The sequence below is a fragment of the Etheostoma spectabile genome, chromosome 8 (genome assembly GCF_008692095.1).
Source record: "Etheostoma spectabile isolate EspeVRDwgs_2016 chromosome 8, UIUC_Espe_1.0, whole genome shotgun sequence".
Classification (NCBI taxonomy): domain Eukaryota; kingdom Metazoa; phylum Chordata; class Actinopteri; order Perciformes; family Percidae; genus Etheostoma; species Etheostoma spectabile.
Genome location: NC_045740.1, coordinates 12,389,225 through 12,412,296, shown reverse-complemented (window position 1 = coordinate 12,412,296; position 23,072 = coordinate 12,389,225). Strand labels below are relative to the sequence as shown.

The 23,072-nt window shown below is 41.2% G+C and overlaps 3 protein-coding genes across 3 annotated transcripts in view; 1 reads left to right on the top strand and 2 right to left on the bottom strand.

The window, feature by feature from the left end:
* Positions 1-1,728: 1,728 nt before the first annotated feature.
* Positions 1,729-4,515, bottom strand: bhlhe41 (basic helix-loop-helix family, member e41). The gene is made up of 5 exons (XM_032524200.1): positions 4,263-4,515; positions 4,102-4,168; positions 3,846-3,953; positions 3,634-3,745; positions 1,729-3,346 (listed from the first exon to the last, which is right to left on the bottom strand). The coding sequence occupies exons 1-5, from the start codon at positions 4,322-4,324 to the stop codon at positions 2,406-2,408; spliced, it is 1,290 nt and encodes a 429-aa protein (XP_032380091.1). The 5' UTR covers positions 4,325-4,515; the 3' UTR covers positions 1,729-2,405.
* Positions 4,516-5,772: 1,257 nt separating this feature from the next.
* On the top strand, positions 5,773-14,230 carry sspn (sarcospan (Kras oncogene-associated gene)). The gene is made up of 3 exons (XM_032524201.1): positions 5,773-6,228; positions 9,056-9,142; positions 12,438-14,230. The coding sequence occupies exons 1-3, from the start codon at positions 6,001-6,003 to the stop codon at positions 12,801-12,803; spliced, it is 681 nt and encodes a 226-aa protein (XP_032380092.1). The 5' UTR covers positions 5,773-6,000; the 3' UTR covers positions 12,804-14,230.
* A 3,175-nt stretch (positions 14,231-17,405) lies between these two features.
* itpr2 (inositol 1,4,5-trisphosphate receptor, type 2) overlaps positions 17,406-23,072 on the bottom strand; it is a 63,243-nt gene continuing 57,576 nt past the window's right edge. The window contains 2 exon segments of the mRNA XM_032524195.1: positions 17,406-18,726; positions 20,478-20,639. Coding sequence (XP_032380086.1) covers positions 18,649-18,726; positions 20,478-20,639 — 240 coding nt within the window. The 3' untranslated portion in view covers positions 17,406-18,648.

Genomic DNA, 23,072 nt, shown 5'->3' with positions numbered 1-23,072 from the left:
CAGTACAAAAAAATATGGTGTTTTTGGAAAATAAAAGCATGTAAACCTATTCTGGTACAACCTCAAAATACAATTATAAACCTGAAAATGAGCATACTATGGGCGCTTTAAGACAACATGCATTTTCTTTCCCAACCTTAAAGGCATGAATTGGCAGTAATTGGACTTCATTGTTGCCAGCATCAGGGAAAAGGATAAAGTCAGACACTGAAATTTAAAGGCTAATGAAAGTATGCATAAAGATTCAAATAATATTGCAGTGAACCAGTCAATGGAAACAACAAAGACTGGATTTGACCCTGCTTAAAGTTTTTGACAAGTTGGGAGGAGGCCCCTTGTTTTTCATCAGCCTGTTATCACATGCCATTTGTTTAAAGCCTTGGCTTACTGTACACTGTACATTCCTCTGCTGTGACCTGTCAGCTGATTAGAGTCTGATTAGTAACAACACATTTCATCTACTGGACTTCCCGTATTGTTTATTCACATAACTGTAGTCTGATAATACTTTGTCTTGTGGACATATAACTTGATGTCTTACAGTGTGTGTTGTTTCCTGTTGGTTAAATATTAACATTTGTGTGTTGGAAATGTTTCCCACATGCTCACTGAACTTCTCTTCTTCTCTCACTGGGAGCAAAAACTGAATTTTTAAACAAGAACAAGCCTGCAGAGTTTAGTTTTGATATTTATTTTACAACTCATCAGCAATAATTTAGAACAGTATATGTGTAAAGCATTAACGAAATGTGCAACAGTTGCTCATTTAAATCTTTAAAAAAAAACATAGACTCCTACAACATTGACATAGACATGAATACTTTATGATATATTCACAAAAAAGATCTATTTACAGACACACATGCCACCTTATATAACAATTGTTAACAGATTTGAGGCAAAAAACAGCTTGAGTAAACTACAAAAGCAATGTCATGTATGCAAAATACAATGGAAATCGTCTGTTTATTCAGTCAAGTGTGAAACTTAAAAAAGCTAAACAACACTACGCTTAAAGGAATTAATCTCTTTGAAAACAGGCCAAGATAAAGTTACAGTTCCTAAAACTGCAATGATCATAAGTGATGGCCACATGACCACAGCTTCTTTCACGCTTTTGTCAAACATTTGAAAAGCGAGGTTTCACATAATGATATCATATAACACAGAATTAGGGATAGTCTGGTGTGTTTTAGGGTGCAGGGCTGTCAAATCTGATTAGGATTTGAATAATTTTGCCTGGAAAGAGACAGAAATAAGCAGTGTTTTGTCAAATCTGGAAAATAACCACTTTGCTGCATGAAATCATCACAAAGCATGTGGTATCTCGGCTCTCTCTTTTGAAATGAAATCATGTTTATTTTTATTTCAAGACAACTCAACACAACAAAAAGGCTCTAAGAGAACTACAGTGATTGACTATAAAAAGGATGATGTGACTGTTTGGGGAGGGGGAGTAAAAGCAGAAAAAAGTGCACTTTACTTCTCAATGAGTAAAGATAATCCTACATACAAACTTTAACAGTTGGGAAAAATACAGATACATTCAATATCAAAGATCTATAAGGTGCTATCCTACAATGTTTCCTGGATGTACAGGATGTTACTGCATCTCTGTGCTGAAATGCTTCATTCGGGGTATGGAATGTGCTGGTCAAGCAGCCCCTTGGAAATAAAGGGTTACTTCTATCACTTATTCTGAATGGTTTCTGTAAGGTTTTTTTTGTGTCCTTTTTTTCCTCAGAAGACCACAGAAGTAAAGGATGTAAACTCAGATCTGTAAAATGAGTTGAGGGCAACCAGGCATTTGACCTATCCCATAATTTCATCATTTGTAAAGTAGAGGGTACCATTCCTTTCTTCTCAGAAGGGACAGTTGTGTGCCTCCCAATCAGCCTACCCCATGCAAAGTTGGGGATGAGGTACTGTGGACGTCTTTAATAGGCCCATTTACATGTTAATGAATCAGAATGACAGGTAATAATATTTACAGTGAGAGTTAGCCAAGCTCTAAATAGCCTTGGCAGAGGTCAGTTTCAACTTCATACATCCAAAGAGACTCGCTGATTGGGATATGGCGCACTGTTGTAATAGGCTATATACTCAAAGTGTTGGCACCAATGCTGCCACTTCAAAATATTTTATCAAAGAGGATTAAAAAACTTACTCCGGCGAAACACAGCCGGGTATTATTGTCAATCATTGTCGATAATCATTTACATTGATTAATCTAGCATAAGTGCAAAAGGCACACGCCGACACAACTGTCTCCTGTTTCGCCAAGATATTGAACACGAGAAACTCCTCTGCGAAACCTTGTTTAAAAACTACTCGAATAAAAAATAAAAAATAAAAAGGACATACATAAACTCCACAGCAGAATGCACGGAAAAGTAAAAGACAAATTAGCTCGTTTGACAAGCAGAAAACTGATCATGTGGGCCATTCTTGCTTTCTTGGGACGCATCAGCTACGTCATCCTCATCGTCGTCACTTGCGGGACTTTCCTCGCGCTCCTTAGGTGAACCTAACTCAGCCTCGTGTGACTCGTCGCTGTCTGGACTGTGGCAGTCCTTGGACTGAGCAGAGGCTCCAAAGTGCACAGACAAGCCGGGCAGAGCTGCAGCAGCCGCCGCGGCCGCCGCTGCTGACGCGTGCGCAGGGTACAGCCAGGGGAACGGGGATGCCAGAGCGGCCGCTGGGTACATGTACTTTTCAATGTTGCTTTTGTCGAAAAAAGGCATATAAGACGCCGCGGCCGAGGGGTTGATGAAGTAGAAAGGCATGCAAATAGGTGTCTGCTGTCCCACACTGCTTATTCCCATCAGAGAGTTCATAAACGCCAGATCGGGTCTAGTGGGGTCTGTGCCACCTGACCCGTTCCCAGGCCAGTTTATCTTTGGTTTTTTGGCAGCGCGATCATCTCCAAACTCTTGCTTGATCTTCACTGCCTTGTATCCCTGCGCCTTATTGCGCTCACATTCTTTATCTTTGCCATCGCTCTTTTCAGCCTCTCCCCCGTATCCACTGTCCGTGTCTGTGTCATTCTCGTTCAGCTCCCCGCCTTGGGTCCTCTGGATGACCGGGACACAGTTGGCTTGGCTCTCGGCTTTCTGGCCATCCTGTGCGTCCCCGGAGGGTAGCTGGTGCTGGAGCGGCGGCGCGCCGGACTGGAACTGCGCCAACACCTTGTGAAGGTGGCTGATGAGCTGCGCGCACCTCTGCTCTCGCGTCGTCCAGTTTTCAAACTGACTCAGGTACTGCAGGACCTCTTTGGCACAGGCCTGGAACCCGGAGAGGAACGCATCCAGATCTGCGTGAATGGAAGATTTAATCGACCGGTCCCCTGCGAATCAACCAGTTCAAAGAATAACGGATCAGTATTCAGTAAAGTGTAGCACATTGAGCCAATGACAAGATAACACGGACGCACGCAAAGCACGTTTTATAATTCTGTTCTCAAAATGCGCATCCTTGTTCTATTCATGTACATGGTCTGCTGCTGTATAGGGACTAATACAGTGTCATGTAATCCAAATAGTTTAATAATGCATCCATAATCTTACTGAAAACGATAAAGAAGCGCGGTTTCATGCAAAATGTTTGTGTTAACTTCTGGTTTGTGCATCTCACCATTCTGCAGAGCTATAATCTTCTGGTGCTGCTGCTCAGTGACAGCAGTCAGTGCGTTTAAATGTTTCAACGTTAACTCCAGGACAACTGCTTTCTCCAAATGCCCGAGCGTCTAAAGAGACAAACAAAGATCAGGAGGCTGTTTACGAGATCTCATGTCATGTAAAACCAGTTTCGCTGAGCACGTCAAATCCTTTATGTCATGAACTCACCGACAGCTTCAGATGTTCGGGTAACAAATCCTTAAGCTGGCCAATACATTCGTTGATTCTGTCTCTCCTCTTCTTCTCTATCAACCGGTGTGGTAACTTGTATGCATCCTGTTGGCAAAAAAAAACAACGTTTACCGTAAAAACATATAGCCTATGTATAGAAAAATAAAATGGGTCTACTGCATTGTACTGTAGGCTATTGTAAACTCCGCACATTCAAAGGTCGGTTAATGAAAACAAACTAAACCGCACGCACCTTCCCACCATCCTCTCGTTTTATTCCTCTTTTGGATTTGCACATGTAGAGAGAGGGGTAATCCACCCTAAAGTAAAGAGGAAAGTGTCCGATTATTCACCAGGTTGTCATAACAGTTTATTAGACAGAGTTTGACAGAGTTTGCCAAAAGCGACACTCACCCCAAAAATTCTGCGTGCTCCATGAACTGTCTGTCCTGTAAATGCGGTATTCTTTCATCCATCACTGCTCTGCTGCTGGTTATCCGCTCCTGAGCTTCTTCAGGGAATGTTTGTTATTCCAACGACCCGCACACGGACGGCTGGGGGAGATGATGCACAGTGCGTGTCCTCCGGTGGAGCTTCGCTTCAGACTGAGATCTATAGTTCTCTGAGCTGCCACTTTGCAAAGCCGTCGGTGCTGTGGTTAGAGCGCACGCGCGCCTTTGGTAACAGCTTCCTACTCACGTGTAGCCTGCACCAGCACAGAGTCCGGTAATTAGACCTTCTTTTTCATTGTAACATATAGCGATGTAGTCCGAACACTCTAGATTTGGTTTTAAAAAAGTGAAACGTGCGCAAAATAAAGAAGAAAATGCGCACGGGATTAGGAGAGACAGTCTAATCCCCGTTACATCTAACATAGGCCATAGCCTATTTTGGGTCCTACACTTCACAGATTCGCAAACTTCGTCCAGACGATCTCATGTGATGAATAATTAGTCAGAAATCAACAATCCTGCACATATTAACAGTTTAGAATGGACCCCTCATCTATCACTTCAAAACCAAAAACACATTGCAGTTTTTCATGTTGTTCATAATACAAACAAAACTTAAACAGGGAACTCCCTGATTTTTACATAAAGAGCGTAAACACAGATTCGAAGTGTGTGCGTGTGCACGCCGTGCGCGTCTGGTCAGGTTAACCTATTCATACAGCTCCACTCATTCAAAGCTGCGTTGTCAGTAACCATGGCACCGGCCCAGCTGTGTGCTCAAACACGTGCTTCGAGGTCTTTTTATTAATCTCGTCTCTGGGTGCTTTGTGTCTCTCATGCCTTCTTCGGAGTGCCTTTGTCTAAAAACAAAATACTAACAACAATGTAACATAGACTTGCGTGCTAATTGTCAAATGACGTTATGTGACTGACTTTTTGATTTGTCTGATCATCAAAAAGAATTCAAAGTCACTCAATTTATTGCGTTATTGCTATTTGCTAGAGATAAAAGCAAACAAGATCCATAACCTTCCATCAAAATTCATCTTGTTACAAATTACAAAAGTTTTATAAATGACTCCAAGAAGTTAAACTGATTGTCGGTGACACCTGTTCCTCTCTGGTGAACATGTAAGTGCTCAAAAACCACTCAAATCTGAGGCACTGTAATGCTCTCACATGCCTTATGATCACATTACTTCTTCCTGTAAGTCATGTGAGTCTTTCTGGCTCGCAGCATATGGCTCTCTTGTGTAACAGTGCTGACAAAAAAAATGATCCAACCATTGTGCTGGCTTTTCATTAACTCATACCTACTGATATGCCTCTGTACTTTCCCTTTCTTGTTTTTAATGCTACTACTACAAGTGAAATCCTCTCACAGTCGTAAGTTGGAATCCCCCTTTGTGACTTCCTGCCACCCTTCCCTCCTCTTCCTTTCCTGCACAGTATGCTGCCTGCTCTATATGTGGCACTGGAGCCGCTTTAGGAATCCAGTCCAAATGTTTTCCATATTAGTTCAGAGCCTTCTCTGTTTCCAAATAGCAGCCGAGCTGGGCTTCTGGTGAGAGGAGGCCTTGGCAGGGAGGGGAAGGGAGGGAAGAGAGGCGGACGGCAGGCAGGCTTATCCACCTCAAACACGGCAACAGTAAAAGTCGAGAGTGCAGAAAGGGAAAAAGAGTGTCAAGAAAAGAGGAGAAATGGGGCAGGGGCAGAAAGGTTCCTCAGACAAGGAGGGCAACAAGAACAAGCGAGATGAAAGCCCAGCGCCAGAGGACAGCCAAAAATGCAGAGTCTGTCGCTTCCCTCTGCTCGTCGCCCTGCTCCAGCTGCTGTTGGGGGTGGCCGTAACAGTCGTGGCCTTCCTTATGTTGGCCGTCAGCCCCTCACTCCTGGCCAGGGAGACGCCACACTGGGCTGGAATCATTGTAAGCTCCATCCTTATGCTCTAACATCAGCCACTACATTTACATGTTTGCATGGACCCAGAGTCTCCTTCTGCATGACCCTCAGCATATATCCCTCAGTGTGTTTTCCATCTTCACCACACTGCATGTCAACATTGGCTCTTACCACCGGTTTCTGCCAGACGGTTATTTTAGGCATGGGAAATCCCTGGCATTGTCATGTTCATCTGAATGCTTACACCTTAATCTACAATCAGTCTCAGTCACACAAGCCTGCGCACGCGTTTTGTGTCCAACAAATCCTCAACATCTGGCCTGATGAGACAAGCCAGCCAATCACAGCATGTCATATTACAAATTGACCTTTGACCACCGATGTAATGCTGTACCTTGTTATTATTTACAAATGTGATGTGCATTCTGTACCATTCTTACCATCAATATACGCATGAATACATCGCATTAAGCCAGGGGTCTCAAACTCAATTTACTTGGGGGCCGCTGCAAGTAGAGTCTGGGTTTGGCTGGGCCGCATCAAGTATTCCAAAAAACCCCTCTATTTCCTCAAAAAAAAGGCGCGGAACTGCCGGTTCTTTAAGCCCCTAGATCTGATATGGTTGGTGCATTTCACAACAACAGACATCACATTGTCAAACCTCAGGCATTTGCCGCAAAGAGTACTTAGCTAGCTTGACAACGGTTACGCCGCTGTCAGGAGACTACTATAGCCCATAAGTGACATGCGCAATGACAAAAAGTTTCAGAACGCGCGGGCCGCACTAACACTTAACTTTGATGTCAAGAAGGGGGCCACAAAATATCATCCCGCGGGCCGCAATTGGCCCCCGGGCCGCGAGTTTGAGACCCATGCATTAAGCTGTATATTTTTAAAGTAAACAGGTAATAATGTGTGTAATCTCAAAACTAAATTACCAGAAAAGGTCAAGTTTTATAATGAACATTTGGCCCTAAACTGTCTTAATATGTGAACTCTTTGCATGTGAACTATTATTGAAACAGTTTAAATTGATACACTTTTATCCAAAGCAACTTACAATTGCTATATATCAGAGGTTGCACACCTCTGGTGCAAGTAGAAGTTAAACATCTTGCTCAAGGACATACTGGTTAATGTATCACAATGGGGATTGAACCCAGATCTCCCACACTAAAGGCATGTGTCATATCCACTGCGCCATCGCCACCCAACCAACCACGTAATAGGAGTTGAAATGTGCGTTGACGTTGAGATACTGACGAGTAAGTATTGACAGGAGCTGCGGTGTCAGATAAAATGTGTTAGAGTTGAAATCAGTTAAATTGTAAATTTCAGTTTAAGCTCTGTAGGAAGTCAAGTTGTCAGTTTGAGTTGTTCGTAACAGTTGAGGAGTAAATGCAAGTGTTAGAAACAAAGGAAGCTAAAATGTCACTTGATGTCTTGGCCAATGAAAGCAGCTAAACTATCAGTAGACAGTGGAAAGCATTGAAGAGTAAAGGCGGATTAATGGTTGAACGTAGGCTCTACGCAGAGCCTATGCTACGTGAGAGGCCTACTCCGTTGTGAGGATTTATACCTGTCAGCTGGTGTGTGTTGCTTCGTTCTAACACATCTTTTTAAGAGACTAGAGCCGGTATTTGTATGTGCGTGGGGTGTGGTAGAGCGCGTGTGAGAGTGCCGGTAGTTAGCATCGGAGCGAGTACCGACTCTGGCAGTGGAGAAGGAAAAACAAAGTGTCTCCCATGTGCTTTTTGAATAAAGTCGGCAAGCTGTAGAAGTAAAAGTTAACCCTTTCCTTGATTTAATGTTGTTCACAAAGAATGAGAACCTGGAAATGAGTAGAGGGTAATGCAATGCTACCACGCCCAGCCAAGCGGACCTGTGATTGCTGCGGTCTGTGTCGCTGCAATGTGTAGTTACATTTATAGGGAGGTGCACGTCAGGCTACGGCGTAGGGAGTGTATCTACACGTACGTACCTACGGTGTAAATTCTGCGCAGAACCCTAAATTGGGCTTTAGAGATTGATTGAATGACTGTTAACCTATAAATAATGAAAGCTCTTGAAATGTAATTTAAAGTGCTACAGAAAGTTAAAGCGTGTTGACAGATGACAAGTTACACGCTAAAAGCAATTGAAGTGTCAAGTGTAAGTGTTAAATGGTTCTTTGCATTTAAAAAAAAATATTTTTTTGTGAACAATCTGTGAAATCTGCAATATAAAAAACAACAAAAAGGTACATTTTACTTATCATGATTTGGTGTAAGATTTAAGATCACATTTTGGTGATAGAAACAAAATGGTTTTGCTCCTGTTTGAATCCTAACCTGGCTTATCACAGATGCCATCTGCTCTCAAAAATATCCCGGACACCAACATCCCGAGTTATATCCTCACGAGATTCAGCCAAGTGAAAAACACTGAAGTCATCGAGAACTTTCCAGAGAGTCCTGAGCGCTTAAGAACCTGAGAAAAACATTTGAATAAGATGCTGCACGCCAGTCACAAGACTCCAATTGCACGGAAGACATAGAGTGTGAGTGTGTGTGAGAGAGGGAGGGAGATAGTAATGTAATCAGATGACAGCACACTGCTGAATCATGCAAAATTAATACACCCCCTGAAAACCTGGGCACACAATACTTTCTAGAACAAGATTCTTGTTTATACCAGTCACACTGTACATCACATACAGCAGGTTTAAATAATAGCAACAAGGTACACGGGTTGATTGTTTTCTGTGTCGGTGTTATAAAGCTACAAAATGAGTATCATGTTTTTATTTTCATTGTCTGGATATGAGTGAATTTAATTAAACAATGTCAAATATTTTCTGATATGTTGTTGCAGCTGTGTTTAGTTTCCATCCTGGGCTTTATCTTGTACTGTATCACCTACCAACCTGATGAGAGAACGTCTATGCAATTCATTGGCAAGGTGAGTCCACACACCCTGTTTGACACAGTGAAAGTAAACTAATGACAATCTGTCATGTCATGTATGAAGTCAAATCAGGTTCCTCTGTTCATGCACAATATGTCTCTTTGAAATTGAGCCAAGGTGTATAGTTGAATCTTAATTGCAGTAAAAGGTGGGATCAGATGGGTCAGTGTATTTTGCAGACAGATAAGACCTTTGCAGAGAACAGTGTTTTACTCATTAGAACTGCAATTCTAATAGAATTCTTAAGAAACTGTACATGAGTATGTGAGAAAGGCATTTGACAACATTCTTGTTTAAAAGAGCTCTGTGGGGATTCCTATGAGTGCATTCATTAATCTGATGTGATTGTACAGCTTCATTAGCTGTACAATTATGCAGTTGGAATTTCAAGGCAATTAAAATCAGTCCACCATTGTAGAAGCAGGTCCTTGGAAGCAACATCCTATTTTTCTGTCTTGCTCACGTGTGCAATGTGCATACCACGTTTAAATATGAAAAAATGCTGTGAAGAGAGGGTTTCAAAACCCTTTGAAAGGGCAGATCATTTGCAAAATGGTCTTTGCAGAAAGGCTTGATACACATTCTAAGTTTTGTGTACTTTTAAATACCATCGGACTCACAAAAATAACAAGGATTTACATTTTCATACAGAAAGTTTACAAAGCACACTTTGAACATTAAATGGTCTTATAAGAAGGTGTTATTGAAATTATGCATATTTCTTCTTCTTTCTTATTGAAATATGACAGCCGTTCCGTTGCACTGCAGTAAATACATTTATAGGAGTCTTGAGTTCCATAGATTAAAATTTCAACTTCTTAGTGTTTGCAGTCCTGATCCATTTCCCTCCCTTCCGAATCCATACTGTAAAGTACTGTTTTATCAAAAATAAAACCAAATGAAGTACTCCTCTAAATACCAGTTAACTTGTATGCCAGAACAGCTGCAATTAGCCCACAGTGTCTCCTTCTCTGGCCCTAAAACAAATGTTCTGTGTTCTGATTAAAAAAGTGTCCCATGGGTGCCCAGATAGCTCAGTCGGTAGAGCGGGGGTCCATATATAGAGGTTTACTCCTCGATGCAGCAGGCTCAGGTTTGACTTCAACCTGCGGCCCTTGGCTGCTTGTCATTCCTCACTTTCTTTCCCATTTCATGTCTTCATCTGTCCAAAAGTAAAGGCCAAAAATGCCCAAAAAATAATCTTCAAAAAAAAAATACAAAAGTGTCCCAGGTCACCACATGGACTATAAACAACAACTACATGAGTGTTGACTCCTTTCAGATTTATTACCAGCTTCAGCTCATCTCCATTTAGCAACATGACATCATGACTTTGCGTAAACATACACAACGACTTTCTTAAACTGAGCCCGAGACACTCGCCCACGCGTAAAAATAGCACCTCTGATACATAGTTTAATAATTTATCAACCATACAAGCCAGCGACTTACCAACAGTTGCGTCTGAAAGGTAACGAGTTAGCGGTTACGGAGGTCTCTTCCGGGTCTTTCTAGCCTCTACAGGTGATTTTCTATTGAGCCTGGAACATCCAGCTTCTTCGGGGTCGTTGGGCTTTAAATCCAAACTGTTACATCCAAGATTGATCCACTTTATGTCCATAATTCACCGCGTTTTGGCTCATTTCTGCCGCTAGCTCGCGGCTCCATCTCTACTCTCTGTTGTTTAGGGAAATGCAGGCCCCCGTATGCCCATATATGGGAGACAACGTCACCATCTTGTATGGAAGGCCAGAGGGGACAAAAAGGCCAATAGGCTGTATGGAAGGCCAAGAGGAGCACATTTTTGACACGCATTTGCTTGTGTAGCATTGCTGTGGGTGTAATATCAATAAATATGACATTATTATGTTATTATTAATATGAGTAAATGTCGTGAGAGCAAAAGCGTCTTGACTTTCTTTGAAAAAATGTATGTATTTTGTCAACTGTATAAGTTCTAATGATTACTTCTTCACAGTGTGACTCCCAAGACATATGAGAAGTGTTTTAGAAAGGAAAATGGCTTATGTATTACTTATCTGTGATATCAATACATATCTGGAAGATTTATGTTCCGTTTTATTTATTTATTTGTCTTTAAGGCCCTACAACCATTTTTAACATAAAAGTGACCTGACTGCAACCCAAATATTCTAATAGCCCAGTTTGTCCTAAAAAAAATGATGTTCACATTTTGACTGTAGACAACAGGGTTGATGTTTTACAAGCTTTAATATAAAATAAATCCAGACGGAGAATAAACTGTAAAAATGGCCTTAGGTCTCAGAAGGTTAAGCCAAGTGGCGTGTCATCTGTATTCATTTTGGACTATCCGCGTGTATGTCTACACTGGATGCAACGGGCGTAAAACACACACAATACCCGGTCTCCTGGGTGAAAGTCCTGTATTTTACCCATCCACCACCCCAACCAACCTTCCTACGCCGATTTTCGCCCTTTCATACTACTTGCTATGGCGTAAATTTACACGCAATTGCAAGGTAATGTGAGTCAATGGGGGCCAAAAAAACGAGTACGTTTCTTGATAACACGCCAAAAATGGCATACGAATTGGCGTGTAATACATACGCCATTTCATGAGATCAGTCTACCATTTAGTAGAGTACATCATGTTCAATGTAGTAGGCCTACGGGTCGATATACTTTCTGTATACATTTCCCTGAAACCAACCATGCTCCAGATTTCACAGCTGTTCCAAAAAAAACATAAATGCCATTTCAATCAAACAACGCTCATCACTTGCATAATTCCATAAGTAGCATGCAACCGAGAGCGAATGTTATATAAACGAAGGATTAAGATGAAGGTTTAGTGTTATTGAGATTGTGCAATTGCATAAACAACACAAAACCTCTGTCACATTTTACGACTGTATTTTTAGACACTCTGTTGTTCTACATGCTCACACAGGACGTGCACTAAAGGTGGGAAGCGGCTGTAGCTGCAGGGCACTCTTTCCTGTGCAGTGTCTCCTTTATTGCTAAGAGCTGGACTCCTACACTGAGGGTCAGGCCTTGCCTTGTAGCATTGTGGGTAATCTCTTTGAATTCAACTTGCCAAAGGCACTGAGCCAGAATGTCTGTTTCTAAGCTTCAGTTTTGGCACTCTGGGTTAATCATGAGACAACAGACCAAAGCAGGAGCCAGACTTTTAGTATTAAAAAAAATATATAAAAAAAAACACGAGTTGAAGACAAAAAAAGATTTTTGGATCTAAGCTTTCAAAGTAAAAGTGCATGACATCTGACATGTCCTTTGTCCTTGACAGCTCCTGTACTTTGTCCTGTGTACAATCGGCCTGGTCATTTCAGTGCTGGCTTTGTCGTTCGCTGGACACCACTACACACAGACCAGTAGCTTCAGATGTGAGCAGGCGGGAGAGGACTGCGTGTGCATACTGGATCAGGATAAAAATGACCCAATAGCCCGCACCTTCACCTACAAGGGAGTGAGCGACTGTGAGGTGATCACTGGGACGCTTACACTCTACTTCCTGCTCCAGATCGTGCTGAACCTGGCCCAAGCACTTGTGTGTGCCATTGGTGCCTTCATCATGTGGAAGCACCGTTATCAGGTCATTTTTGCCGGCCTTCAGATTGGCACTCCCTCCTCCAAGCAGTGGCAGAAGGTTTAACGCAATGATGACATGTGGATGGGATGACTCTGATCAGTCACATCAGGTTGGAGGGAAAAGCCAAGTGTGTGATTACACTCTGGGGGATGGGGACATTTAAGTGTGTGCCTAAGTGTGTTTTCTTTGATATCAATTTATTTGAACCTTTTGTGGTACTTGTGCCATAATGGCTTTTTGTACACATTTTGTATAGCCTACCATGTATCCAGTTGCAAATGGTATTAAAAAAAAATTTAATCAATGAAGAGGAGCAAACAACTGGTCTATTTTTGAAAGCAATTGGGTTCCACAATGTTTCTAATTATCTTATATTAATTATCTTATAATATGACATTTGCTCTCTTGACATATAGCTCATATACAATTGCTTGACAAATAATAAGCACAACACTGAAACCAAGACAGCTCATTTGTTATGCACTTAACTCCAAAAATGTTGCTACATGGTCTTGCAAAATGTCCTTTGGTTTGGTTAGAGGCTCCAGTAATGCTAACAAGTGGCAAACGGCATCACTGTGTTGTCAAATTATGGTTTGCAAATGGTAAATAACACCTCCTCAAACTTTGTTTTTACAGCTTTCACACAGTACACTTTCAAATATTGTTTTAATGCAGTAATATACATTAGTAAGGCATCCTTGTCATCTTAATTTCAGAATAATTCTGTTAGTTTATTACTTTGCAATAACATTTATTGAATTTAAACATTACATTGAAGTTTTTAACTATAATTTGCAGCTGCCTCTTGTAACTTGTTTTCAGTGTTTGACACACAAAAACAACTAGGTGGATTCATTTCATGAATAACCTTTGTTTTGTTCCTTTTTCTATAAACCCGTGCAGCTCTGTAAATATTGCACACAATATTTGATGAAACTAATAAAGTACTTTCAGCTGATAGAAGTTACCCCAGTCATACTCCAAACAGGCCAATTATATGCACTAAAAACAGATTCTGACAGCAGTAACACAAGCTGGGCAGGGCACACTTCATGAGACTGGATCCAGACTGAACTGGGCTGTGGCTTGCAAAGGTGGATGCCAGGCCAGTAGCCAGCATGACTCAAACAGCCTGTAGGAGTCAAACTACTGCAGCCACAAAGGGAGGGGGGAAGGGGCCAGGATTAGGAAAGGGGGGACTCAGACAGGCAGCTGGAACTCATCTCACTGTGTTTAGGGTGTTTCAGTTGTCTGCATTTAGGCAGAACAGGATTCAGGATAGAACAACCACAAAACAACCACAACATTGCAGGTTTGTATTTTTAAAATGTTTTGACTTATGCAGAGGTTCAGCTCTATTTCATTCTTACTCTTATCTCAGGTGCTGACAGCAGTCTACATCTACAGTCTATATAGTTTTCAAATTAAATGAACATGTGCCCAGGGGGAAAGTGTAGTGTGTGTTGTTACATCTATTTGTGGATGGGGAGAAAGGTTGGTTGATTGGGGAGTGATTAAAATAGTGCTTGTTTTTCACAGAAGGATGTGGTGTTTGAGAAAGTTTAAATTGGATGAAAAATTGTGCCAATAAGAGCAGTTCCTCTTTTAAGGACTTTCGCAAGATTTGTATTTGCGGTTACACAAGCCAACACTTTATCCTTCATCGCGTACATCCCCGACAAAACTCAACAATACTGAACATTGTTTACCATTGAACACACCGCTGTGTGTATTGTTGCACTGCCTTTTTATTACCACAAATTTACATACAAGTCTCTGCTGATTGGGTAACATATTTGACACACCCACCAAACAAGAAAAAAAAACACACAGTACCTCACATATTTGGAGTTAAGCTTGTTGCACACATAGACAGTATGAAACAGTTTGCACACCATTCACACCCTTCCAAGGAAAAATGCCATTCAACCCGGAAACTGTAGCAAAACGATGCACACCGTCTTAAAATGGATCCAGAGACAGTTTTGAACATAGAGGATCTGTGATTGAATGCACCCCTGGGTCATAATGTTACTTCCGATGCACCAGTCTATAGGCAACCTCCATTCTATGACCATTTTACTACCTAAACATAAGTCCTGCATATCATTAAAATTGATGGTGAACAGAATGTGTTATTCAAATTAACAATAACTAATAACCAAGACACAAAGGTGTCGATGTGATCATGACATTTAATTCACACAAATGTGACTGTCCAGTTATTTTCTTCAAGGATCACTTTCACGGCACCACATTTGATAACATTCATCATTCAATTTTTGTTTTTAAACATCACAATTTGTTTTCAGTGATGATGACGCTCAATAATCAGCAGATAATCACCAGGATCAAAAAATAACTGTTTAATGATGCATTTCACTGTTTCACTGTAGAAGCTTACACTGTACTGCATCTACAGGCCTGTCTGCGCAGTTTTTCCGTGTGCTTGTTCAGTGTTGTGATGTTATTGGTGCATCATGTGACTACAAACGGCTCAAATCCAGACACAGGAAGTCACATGTCAGTCATCACAGGGGCATGTTTATTTATAAAAAAGAAAAAAAAAAAGAAAAAATGACAGTGACCTTCCACTCTCCTCCTCGGTCAGTAACAACTTTCTGTGTGGTCAATTATTGATCTCAAGGCGAAACCCACGGAATGATATCTGATTCCGGTGGTCACTGACGCGGCTGTGAGTCTGTAGAAGAGACTGCAGGAGACAGAAGATCAATATGTGTATTGACACAAATCAGCTCAACTTTGAAAACAACAGACTGAACTCTTAAACAGGATTTGAATTATGCAGCTAATAATTTTGATACTAGTACAGTATGTGTATATCCAGTTAAATGTAAATTCAAAGTTTAAATCTAAATGAATCTGTCCTTTTAGTCCAGTCCTTTCAGTGCAACAAAGTCAAACCGCCTGACTCATGCACACTGGGTAAAATACTGCCTCCAGCCACAGAGGTGTTTGGGACACTGCCTTGTATTTATTGACCTTCTCCGGATGTTTTCTCACTCACCATACTGAATACACACAGGCTGAGCACGTGACTTGACTGTGGTTTGCAAAGAGATTCAAAAATGACTGATCCAAATGTGTCATACAAAAATACACTGCTCACATGCATTAAAATGCTTCAGCGCTGAATAATTTTAAGTGTTTTTGGTAGGTGGATAAAATGTTTTCTCTCCATGATTAAAACCATAAAATAAATCCCAGATGATAAAACGGTCCGTTTAGGAAGCGATGCATGCTTGTTTAATATCACACTCTGGCAATATGACTTATGCCATACAATTATGATGGCCCTGGTTATATCCTCTCCCCCCCCACCTTCCCTCTATGAGTCCAATACAGTCTAGTAATGCTGCACTTTACCCTTCTTGTCTACGCCGTGACAGCTGCTCACCATTATGGCACTGCGTGAGCTAATTTTAATGGCTGTCACAGGCAGCAGGAGCAAATGCAGGCCTGCCAGCGTAAACAGCGACTGAAGCCAAGAAGGATTGGCTTCTCTGTGGAGGGTAAATGACAGGACTGGATAAAGGTTGAGGCATTTCTGTGATTCATTTATCATCTAAAATATGTAACACAAGCAGTCAGAAAACCAACCAGCCACAGCTTTGAATGATCCATTTCAAGTACAGAGTGCTACATTACCAACAATGTGAACTGATCTGCATATGACAAGCATAAATATAACCAATATGTCACACCTATAAGGAAATTTAATTTCTTGATGAGTAAACACAGGTAGTCGCAAAGGAAAACCACTCGGAGTCAGTGGCACACAGAAGCACTCAGTGACTGGAACTCCACATCTTCTAGAACGGTGGTTTGCAACTGTTTTTCGTCTCATGTACTCATACAGCTCTATACAAACCACCTAACATGCCCCGTTCATCAACACCGCAAGTCGTGTTTCATTTGAAATTATTTTAAACTGTTATATTGACTTGGATTATATAATAGTGGATCTTGTTACAACAATTCTTCAAACAATTGCACTGTCAATGTTTAGGTCAGTTTAAACTGTTTAAGTTTGGATTTGTACTTCTACCACATGTAGTGGCAGCAGCTGGATGTTTTAACTACCCATCACTTTTAACCATGTATCCATTTATTTTAGCCAAAGTACAAGTAACCATGATTGGAAATGGCTGTTAAACATGCCTCTCTCTTATTCCTGTATTTTGATCACTTAATTTAATAATAAAAAAGTATTAAACCTGGTTAACCGCAAAGCTCGTGAAGTAGACTATTGTAAAAACAAAACTATAAAGTCTGGTCTAGCCGGCCATCTATGCACCATATCAGCTGTTCATCAGGGATTAAATGTCAAGATGAGCTAAACAAAAGCAGGACAATGATTGCATGAACAGCGGCTCTGTTAACTTTGCTTTTAATATTTGATGACTACCCCTGCTGCCTGAGCTGAAATATGATCCTGTTTGAATGAAGACAGGTCTTTTCCTAGGTCCTGTGCTCCCTTCATGGACAAGTACAAGTGTGAGTAAACTGAGTGTTGGGGGGTGTCAGGGTGAGTGTGGGGGCAGTTCTTAGTCATCCCTAACAACAACAACAACAACAACAATAATAGGGACTGAGGCAAAACTCTGTTAGATGGTTGCCTACTCAAAGCACGCCAAAGAGTCTTGTTACAAATTTATTGCGACATCCAACCACATAAAAACACATTTTTCTAAAGACTTTGTTTCTACAGAAAGTGTCACAGGACATTTATCATCGAGTGTATGCACTCGCAATCTGCCGTTAATTTGTGCAAGTTAAAAACAAAACTTAAGACTTAACAATCAGTTGCAGGCCAAGAGAGACTAGTGAGAATGCTTAAAACACTAAAAAACATAAAAAAATTTAAGAAACATTAGAAGATGATTTGAGCAGATACAGTAAATATTACAGTATTAGCTGACATCTCTATAAACAATGAGGATGTTCATATTGTGATAAAAAAACTGTAAGCTTACCATCTTCAGACAGTATTACATTATGTACCAATATAAGATGTAGACATAAAAGACATTTCAAGTAAGTTTTGCACAGGTTATCATTATTTCTATTTCACATTTCTTTTATTTATATACTCTGTAGAAATCTATTAGAAGGCAACTGAAATGGTGCAGCAAATGCATTTATAAACACAACACAAAGCATGCACAAATAATATAACTAACTAATGTTTCCAGTTACAGGCTTACAGGTTTACCCTTTTTTTTTTAAAAGTGCACTTTCAGCAGTTGCAATGTACTGTTTAGAGAAGTAAATGAGTAAGGCAGCATGATTCCTTTTCCAAAATGCAAACATAATACTCCAGTTATAAACCGCATAAATAGCTTCAGAAATCTAAAAGGTAAAGAGGTAAATACTTGATGTTCGCACTCATACACTTCCCCTTCCCAAACATTGACTTTGCAGCCTTCTTGTCCACTCTCTGACACAACAGCACTGAGGACAGTCGATGTGACTTGACAGCACTTAACCACAAACCTTCCCTTAACATTCCCCTCGACCTCTGTCTGGCACACTATGCCGTACCTGGCCAATCATTCACAGAGCAGAGTTCCTCTGTACGAGGCTGTGTACAGATGGGCAGTAAACCATGCTCCTAGTGGCCCCAGTGAGCACATAAGGCACAGTTTGTATCACATAATGCCGTGATTGTTGTCACAGAAAAGGCACTATGTCAAAAATGATGTGTCAACACTGGCTGGCCTCTTACATTTTGACATCATTAATTGTAAGTGTACCCTAAGTACATCTATTGTTCTTAAGGCTGGAGTTTGTGTGCATCTGCATTTCTAGCCGGTCTCTACTGCAAGCCTGCAGTCGAGTGGCCCGTCACCTGCAGTGTCCCGTTTGAGCCTTGGGCCCCTCATTAAGCCGAGGTGTGATGGTTTGGCTGAGGAGGACCAAGGAATCCAAGCCTCTGCTTGTTCTTCCTTTGTTCTGTCATCTGTGGAGGACACAGACAGGAAAAAAAAAAGGCATCAACCTCGAGTGGCTTTTCATTTTGCATGTTGAATACACATGATATGAAAACCTGTTTTTGTGCTATTATTGTTCTAGAGAACATCTCATTATGCAAAACACAATATTCCCACTACGTTCACACAAATTAAATTCCAGACAGGAGTGTTTATCTATTTGAACTTGAAGTGTAGGTAAAGTGACGCTCTAATCTCTTCTCTAAGAGTGAGTACATTCATTTAGACAAAACAAAATTAATCTTTGGCTCATTACTTTAAAAAATGAATCTTGATTAGCTGTGTTACAACAACTATCAAATGGCACAACAAGGCTTCACACAGTCATTTTAAACTGCACTGACAATGCAAACAATTACTTTTTGAGAGTATTACTTTTATATTATTTTCCTTTTTTTTCCCCTCAACATTTGACTGAGATCTTATAAAAGAGATATTGTCTTTCGCCACTGGTTTATGCAAATCGCTTTCTTCAACCTCTGTTATGACTGGAAACTAAAATGTCTTATGGTAACTATATTAAAAGACACCTTGATGTGTTGTGCAGAACTGTGAGCTGCACGTTGGATAAGTATAGTGGGGAATTTTCATGAATCAGAAGTGGCCTGTTTCTCACAACCATCACATTTGCAATGGTTTCAGTGTTAATGTCATATGTCATACATGAAGGTCCCTGGTTTTGTAAACCATAAACTGTAAATGCAGATTAAAGTAAATAGAGTGCACTGTGCAGAACCCTAAAACCCACACAAACAAATAGCAGTGCGTACACACAATCTGAGCTGTGATAGTGTAAAGTGCCGAGGTCAGCAGAGGTAGTAATGAGGGAGGAGCTGCAGGAGCACTTTCTGAGCTGGTGTGAGACCTGCAGGCTTCCCCTCGTGACTGCAGAGCTGTGGTTCGGCCTGCGTGAACACACTCACCTCGCAAAACCTTGGTTTATCATGAAGGCGGAGTGACACCCTTGCTCACCCCATGAATCTAGTTAGTGTAGACTTCAAAAGCTAGATTGGAATACTCAATGGCTTGTGTTTGAGCAAAACTACAGACTCAGATATTAGGCTCCGGTGTCTCGCTTAAAAGGCACTTCAATACCACACACACTTGGTTGTTACACAATGGATCCCAACCAGCAGGGAGATGTAACAGAATGAACTGTTTACTGAGGTCAACAGAGGTTGTTGTTTTTTGTTTATAGAAGTGTGATCCTTCCCCATTAGGAGCTGTTTTCACACATCTGGCCGAAGAGGAACAATGACAGGCCTGTGACTGGAATCACATGCAGGGGAGGCAGGTGATAAGAGTGATCAGTCACACTGCAGCAGCAGGACTAGTCATCCAGACAGCCAAAGGCTCACTGGCTGCAAACAGTCGCGTTGATCGCCTATAGTGTTGCGTTCAGGAGCATCAAGGGTCTGATAGAATCCATCTAGGTTACTGAATGCAGTAAAGAGATGGGTAGAAAAATCAAACTACTGATGCCGCCCCTTCTGTGTAATCCTCTTGCCCTGCAAGTGTTTTCAGGTATAAGCAAGTCTCAAGTCAGGGATCACATGGAGTCACAGTCCATGTGCTATGGTTGGCTATACAGCAATCATCTAAACATGATGTTACTTTGACATAAACTTCTTGAAAGCAGGAATTGTGCTTTAGATTAGTCACCAGGCATTTAGTGTTTCCCACCACAGCATGGAAAAAACAGCCTGAAGTGCCACTGTACCTGTTCCTTGAGCTCAGCCAGCTGGCCAGACAGCTGAGACACCAGAGTGACTGTGCTGTCCAGCTTCTCCTGCAGAGAGCGCATCTCATTCTGCTCACCGTCTCCCTCGCTGCTCACCAGAGACATGGCTCTCATACGGGGGAACCACTCCAAGTTCTTCTCCTGGGAGGAGAGAGGTATAGATGGGAGGTGAGAGAAGCAGTAAAAAAGGGCGAAAGGCATGAAAAGGCTGAAATAAAGCTGACTCAGTAGGCCAGAGAGATGGCAGCAACTGTATGTTGGCACGGACAAAGGAAAGGAGGATTTGTATAGACGTGTTGGTAGCAATACAGAACTAAAGCCATACTGCAGGAGGAGAGTAAACAGAGAAGTATGGGTAATTGGAGACATGCGTGGAGGTTTAACATGAATCATTCCATCACATTGGAAACGGCTCGCTGTGTAGCGCTTGACAGTGTAAAATGTTTTAAGCAGCACTGCTGTCTCTTGGATACTGTGGATTGCAATTATACACTAAATGAACAGTTACTTGCATTTCCATTCTCACCCACTCCATAAGAATTGATGTGGGAATGTGTCACTGTCGTCCATCCAACACAACTGGGACTGTAGTGTGTGTGTGTGTGTGTGTGTGTGTGTGCGTGTGTGCGTGTGTGTGTGTGTATGCGTGTGTGTATGTGTGTGTAAGACCGAGACATTTTGTTTATCCTGTTTTTCCAACAGTGCAGTGGACAGAGCCAAACAGCTTCTGTAATGCCATGAGAACACAGTGAGCAAAATAAACCTATGGCATTATGTAATGGACTTAAGTGTGTCTGTGTTTGTACATGTGTGGGTGTGTGCACTGTTGGCGTGCATCTGCATAGATATGCACATAGCAGACTGTGAGCAAGCGTGTGTGTGTGTTTTATAGCACGCATGCTCTTGAGAGGGAGATAGGTTTCACAGAGACAGACTGCCATCACCTGATCTTATGTAATATTCCTTTGCCAGGTCTTCTAATGAAAAGGACTTAAAAAAGGGGCAGAGAGTGGGATTTGACTGGCACCACATGTAGTCGGGTAGGAGGAGTGAGGTATTCTCCCACCTCCTCTTATATAAGAATAGACTACAGGTATAGAAAAACTGATCAGTGTCTGAGACGCTGAGGACAGAGAAGAAGACATGAGGAGACGGTGAGGGTGGAGAGGAAGGTGTGGTGTGTGGATTTTTTTGTTTTTGTTTAATTAACTAATGAGTTTATCACACTTTGATAAGTGCAACATTAATGGCCGTGACATATCACAGGACTGTTGCTCCAAACCTAAACTCACTCAGGCTGTGAAAGTCATTAAACAGGAACCTAAGTTAAAAAACAGAAACTTCTTATCATTATAACATTAGTCCCTAGCACTGACAAACCCTTGCTTGAAGTGACATTGTGCTTTTGACTATGAAATGCATGGCAATTAAAGCAATATTTTTAACAGTTATTTGAGGTTAAAGAAAAACTAGCCAAAATTGTAGCCATTTGACTCAACTTTTCATTTTGTCTAAATTGTACATTTAAGACGTTCACATTCAGCTCACAATCCATCAGCTTCAGCTGCACTTTGTCAGGCTCAGCTGTGCTTTGAGCTTAACATGCAAACGTGCTAATGTCAACAGTCTCACATTTAGCATGGACCATTTAGCATCATTCTGTGCTAAGTGTTAACATTCTGACATTTAATGCGGTAACAAAACCACAAGTGAAAACTACTAATTAAAAATACAAACATTACTGTTATCTGAGGGGCTTTCTGTGTACTTGTGTACCCTTCTTAAATTAGGTGATTCTCTTTCTCTTCTCTAGAAAGAGCCTAGAGGCTCAGTCTCTTTCTTTCACATTTGATTAGTTGCTAATCTCTTTGGCAGCTGTTATAAAATGTGTTATATTCAGGCCCTCTTTACAGTGATGGATCAACAGACCTATGTAAGCTTAAATTCTTTAAAAAAAAATAAAGGAATGGCTGCCACTTTTAACATTTTTAAATTGAAGACCGATAGATGAAGGCTGAAGTTTTACAGTTAGGATGGCGCACTGGCCCTTTACAGTTATCATATGTATCCATGTACAGATTTAATTACAGATTAAAAAAGTCATTTACTTACACTTTCATTTTGACTGTTTTCAACACTGTCTGCTTTTTACTGACTAGAATATTGATTATGTATGACGGCTGAGCCACACAGCTACAGCTCATTCTATAAGCACTTGCCTGAGTCTCAGGCTAATATGGGCCTCAGGCATCAAGGGGCCAATAAAATAAAAAAGAATAGCTTCTTTCTCACAGCTTCAAAAACACAGGGAAGGCTCTGTGAGCTCAAAGACAAACCTTTAACGTCACTGAAACTGAGGACTATCTGATACTTGTTTTATCAAGTCATCCATAACTGATGGATTAGCTTCAATGATTCAGAGAGACCTAAGACACGTTATTAGGGATGAATACAATATCCTGTTTGAACGTACGGTCGCTCAATGGTGCTTGGCGCATTCCCTCTAATTAATCAATGATGGGAAGTTAAGCAGTGACTGTACAGAATCTCAACTACCCCGCTCCCGTCTTGTTG